The sequence below is a fragment of the Phycodurus eques genome, chromosome 18, assembly GCF_024500275.1.
Source record: "Phycodurus eques isolate BA_2022a chromosome 18, UOR_Pequ_1.1, whole genome shotgun sequence".
Classification (NCBI taxonomy): Eukaryota; Metazoa; Chordata; class Actinopteri; order Syngnathiformes; family Syngnathidae; genus Phycodurus; species Phycodurus eques.
In genome coordinates, this window is record NC_084542.1 from 10,427,543 (window position 1) to 10,432,350 (window position 4,808).

General features: G+C 45.3%; 1 protein-coding gene across 1 annotated transcript; it reads left to right on the forward strand.

The window, feature by feature from the left end:
- The first annotated feature begins 407 nt into the window (after positions 1-407).
- kcns3b (potassium voltage-gated channel, delayed-rectifier, subfamily S, member 3b) lies at positions 408-4,307 on the forward strand. Its single transcript, XM_061705117.1, has 2 exons — positions 408-542; positions 943-4,307. The coding sequence occupies exon 2, from the start codon at positions 947-949 to the stop codon at positions 2,447-2,449; it is 1,503 nt and encodes a 500-aa protein (XP_061561101.1). The 5' UTR covers positions 408-542; positions 943-946; the 3' UTR covers positions 2,450-4,307.
- The last annotated feature ends 501 nt before the right edge of the window (positions 4,308-4,808 follow it).

Below are 4,808 nucleotides of genomic sequence, written 5' to 3' on the forward strand. Positions count from 1 at the left end.
CGCCGCATTCGAGTAGTTCTTGAATCTTCACCCTGCATAGCTGCCAAGTTATTCGTGGAGAAACTCTTTGAAAAACTCAGAAATAAGCAGATAACCAAAGATTTACTTGCTTGCTTAATTTCACACTTGATGGGTGGGCAGGCACTCCATAGACATTGTTATATAAGCCATTAAAAAAATCAATTTTCCACAATACTGTATGTCCCCTATAAAAACATTAAATTGTGACTTTCCATGAAAGATATGCTACATTAGAAAGGCCCTCAAGATGAGGTCAGATGGACCGTGACATCATCCCCCACTGGGCGTCCTCACACATCAGCAGTCCGCTTCCTCTCTCACTCTCTCACTCCCTCACTCCCTCCATACCGGCCCCTCCCTGCACACTTTAAAAGAGAGCCAAGAACCTTCCGTCGCTCCAGCGGCTCTCCCTCATGAAGCCACCGCTCCTCTTTGTGCGCTGAGTCCGACATCCGGACGAGAATGTGACCGCAGGTCTGGCTCAAAGTTGGATTTGATGGAAAGCGGGCGTCCCGATCCTGGTAGGTGGCTTGTGTTGTCACCGCGCATGCAATTAAAAGTTCATAGAATCTGTAATGAGTGTGCTCTCGTGAGGAAAATACGTTGCTTTTATGGAAACATGCACGCATATTATATTTCCTTCACACTTTAATGAGGTACAGTAAAGCAGATGAAGGAAAAAATGAAAAAGGTGCTCTTTGTGTGATTTCAGTTTAACTTGTTGCCTCTAGAATGTGAAGCCGCTTGGGATAATCCTGTTGATCTCTTCAAGAAGTGACAATTCCTTCTGTGGCTTCTCTCCTGCTCCAAGCATTTCCTGTGTGTGTGTGCGTGTGTGTGTGTGTTTGTGCAGTATTGATTTCGCTCCTTCAGAGGACTAATGTATTCTACAATAACACAGCGCTGCCTCTGTATCTTCAGGAAGATGGGCTATGGGCAAATCCTTCACAAGTGCGGCTACAATGAGCAGCAGCTTCGCCTTAATGTGGGAGGACTTCACTTCGAGGTGGATGGAGACACGTTGCAGCAGTTTCCGCACACGCGTCTCGGCCGCCTGCTGCGCTGCCGGAGCGAGACGGCCATCCTGGAGCTATGCGACGACTACAGCGCCGCCGACAGGGAGTACTACTTTGACCGGAATCCGCGGGTGTTCCTCTGCGTGCTCAACTTCTACCAGACGGGACGCCTGCACATGATGGAGGACGTGTGCGTGTTTTCCTTCAGCCAGGAGATCGAGTACTGGGGCGTCCATGAATTCCACCTGGCCGAGTGCTGCAGCAACTGGTTCCACGAGAGGAAGGAGTACATCCATCACCGGGACTGGGACGTCAGGAGCGAGGACGGCCAGCAGCCCAGCTTCGATTCGTCCCTGGCGGAGTTGTCGGCGCTGGATCAGGACCTGGCCAAGTTCGAGGGCTTGTGGTGCGCCCAGTTCCGGCGTTACGTGTGGCTCAGGCTGGAGGATCCGGGTCACTGCCGAGCGTCCAAGATCATCGCCTTGGCGTCCCTCAGCGTAGTGCTGACGTCCATCATCGCCATGTGCGTCCACAGCATGCCTGAGTTTCAGCAGGTGGACGACAACGACAAGCCCATCGAGGACCCCGTCCTCGCCATCCTGGAGGTGATCTGCATCGTGTGCTTCTCGACCGAGTTCGTCATCCGACTGATTGTGGCCCCCTCCCCCAGGAAGTTCCTCGGGAACCCCTTGAACATCATCGACGTCGCCTCCATCCTGCCCTTCTACGCCACCCTGGCTCTGGAAAACACCGACGAGGAGGGCGCCGAGGAGAACGAGGACATCCAGAACGTGGGGAAAGTGGTGCAGGTTCTCCGCCTCATGAGGGTCTTCCGAATCCTCAAACTGGCTCGCCACTCCATCGGGCTGCGGGCGTTGGGTGCCACCATACGCCACAGCTACAACGAGGTGGGCCTCCTTCTTCTCTTTCTCTCCGTAGGGATCTCCATCTTCTCCGCCCTTATCTACTTTGCGGAAAAGGAGGAGGAAGACACGGACCTGGGCACCATCCCTTCCGGTTGGTGGTGGGCCACTATCACCATGACGACGGTGGGCTTCGGGGACACCTGCCCCGTGACCCTGGCGGGGAAGATAGTCGCCACCTTGTGTATCATCTGTGGACTTTTAGTGGTTGCGCTACCCGTTACCATCATTTTTAATAAGTTCTCCAAGTACTACCAGAGGAACCAAGCCATGGAGAGCCAGTGTATCCCCAAACCCAAGAGACAGGACCCTGAACTTCCTTATTACAACATCAGGGACTTGTTCAATGATAAGGTGTATCCGTTCCTCGGGGGCGTCTCTCTCAGGAACAGCGTAAGCAGCGGTGGGGACAACATGGACACCTCAAGCTTACAGGACGTCGACATGTACCACGGTGATACTCGTGAAAACTCAAATGTTGAACTATGAAATGCGGTGGTACCGTGACTGACGATTGTCCCAATTTACGATTTCTTTTCAGTTACGGTCACTCATTAGGCCACGCCCCTTAAAGGCACATGTCAAAACCTGAATACTGCAGTGTATATGTACAGTATGACTATCGGCTTAATAACACTTTCTAAAATTAAAAAGTATTTCTTTACATTTTCTTATGATGCTTTTATGGGTCGTTTTCATATAATTTGATCAATAAAGGCACGAACCACCAATTTTAATGATATGAGTATTTAAAATACTGCGATTGGCTGGCAACCAGTCAGGGTGTACCCCGCCTCCTGCCCGATCAGAGCTGGGATGGGCTCCAGCACTCCCGCGACCCTTGTAAGGATAAGTGGCTCAGAATATGGATGGATGGCTGGAGTATTTAAAATATTGGCAGTTTTTATCCATAAAAAGATCATAAATATTTTTAAGAAGAAAAACAAAACAAAAAACACTTTTTTTTTCTAACTTGTAATGCCAAAGCGTCTTTACCGTTTGGTGTCCAAAATGACGTTTCATGATTTGCAACATGTTTTCTGAAGATGCTAATTAAATTTTTGGATGTACAGGATTTTTCTGCTATTGCTTAATATGCCTTTTCCATGAAAACTAACACAAATGCATCGTAAGAGTTCAGAGTTCCTTTTTGGGGGGCTTCTTTTACAAAGGGCCCTTTTTTCTCACTCAAGCTGTCTTTACCGTTAATGCCGCTGGAGAGAGACTCGTTATGTTGTTGCAATACACCAGAGGGATCTGTGAGCTGAAGTGCCAGGATGAACGGCCCTTTTGGATTCACTCCGTAGCAGACAGCAAAATAACTGGGAACCTTATTTCTGAGGTATAAATGAATCTGTATGAATTTGTTAAGTATTGCATGTCTTTACCGTTATTATGATTGTATAAAGACAAGAGTGTAATAGTTTCAATGAGTACTTAGGGTCATTTAATCACTTGTATCTGCAGTTTTTGAAGGGTTTGAAGGATTTTGCAACTCACACGGTTTTTATGAAGCTGTTTGTCTTTACCGTTATGCACTTCTGTTTTTAACGTGATAAAAAGAAATGTATTTCAATAGGACAGCACCATTTCTTCTGTCAATAAGGACTGCCTTTACTATGAATGCCCAAAATGTAAAATCATCAATAACTTTTCGAAAATAAGACTTTAAAGGCGTAGCTGTGTCAGCATGAGCGACATTTACCCATATAAAACGAGGGCGGCATTAAAAAAAATTGCTAAATTAGATTTTTTTTTTAATTTTATTTTATTTATTGATTTATTTTTTACAAGTGACGTTACCATTATTGATTAAATGATATGACAATAACCCTTGCATTTGTTACTTTACAAAACAGTGCAATTTTTCCGTATGAACAACATGTAACCAAATTTATGGATTTCAATTCATTTCACAGGGGAATATTGATTTGGTATATGAGTGAATTAAGTTGTGTCAAGCTTGGTCACGGAACGAATTAATCGTAAGTCAATGTGCCAATGTATTCCGAGCAACAGCTTCTTGTTTTTCTTTTTTTGTACCGGGCAAAAGAAAACGCAGCAGCACTAAAACATACAATCCCTCCCAGCCACTAGGGAATCACCTGAACGTTGCTCCAAGGCCTGAAAGCCCATTTTCTGCTTGAGAAAACTGCAATGATGCACGCGGCAGCCTCCTAATGTTCGTGTTTTTTTCCGCGTAATCTCCTATTGATTTGTCCACTCGCTCAGAGTCCAGTATGGCAAAAGTAACGACAGCACCGCCTTAATCCTGCTGAATTGACACTTCACTGATTGCATGTAAATTTGGAAATATTATAATACATTCAGTGGAATGCAATTTGTTTTGGGGGGGACAGCTGCTTTTTTTTTTTGTACTTATGTTGAAATAAACAAAAGACTCCTCGCAATAACTTCATTTAAGTTTTCCCCCGCAGCATTCATGGTGGTTACTTTGATGATTTCCTTGTGTTGTGGCTCTGTTTCGAGCTGAAGTAAACTTAAAATGAAATGAAAATGATGTTACATGACAGAGTTCTTGATATTCTCTCTTATGTCATCGTCTGCTTGAATAAGCAGCGGTTCTACCAAAACTACAAATACGGTGGTACCTTGATTTACAATTTAAATTTGTTCCATGAAGCTTGTTAGAACCTCCAATTTTGGCTCACAACACAAAGCAAAAAGTCAACCGAGCGACGGGGCGTAATTCAGAAATCGTACAGTATGTTTACCACTGACATGCACTATAGTTTTTTCCCTTTGTTTCTTAGAATTAACATTAATCTGCATTGATTACTTCTAGCTGTTAAAGCGGGGTACACACATACCAATAATCTGGCCAAAT

Excerpts from the sequence above, each read along its gene's own strand:
- kcns3b (XM_061705117.1), top strand. The coding sequence starts at position 947 with ATGGGCTATGGGCAAATCCTTCACAAGTGCGGCTACAATGAGCAGCAG.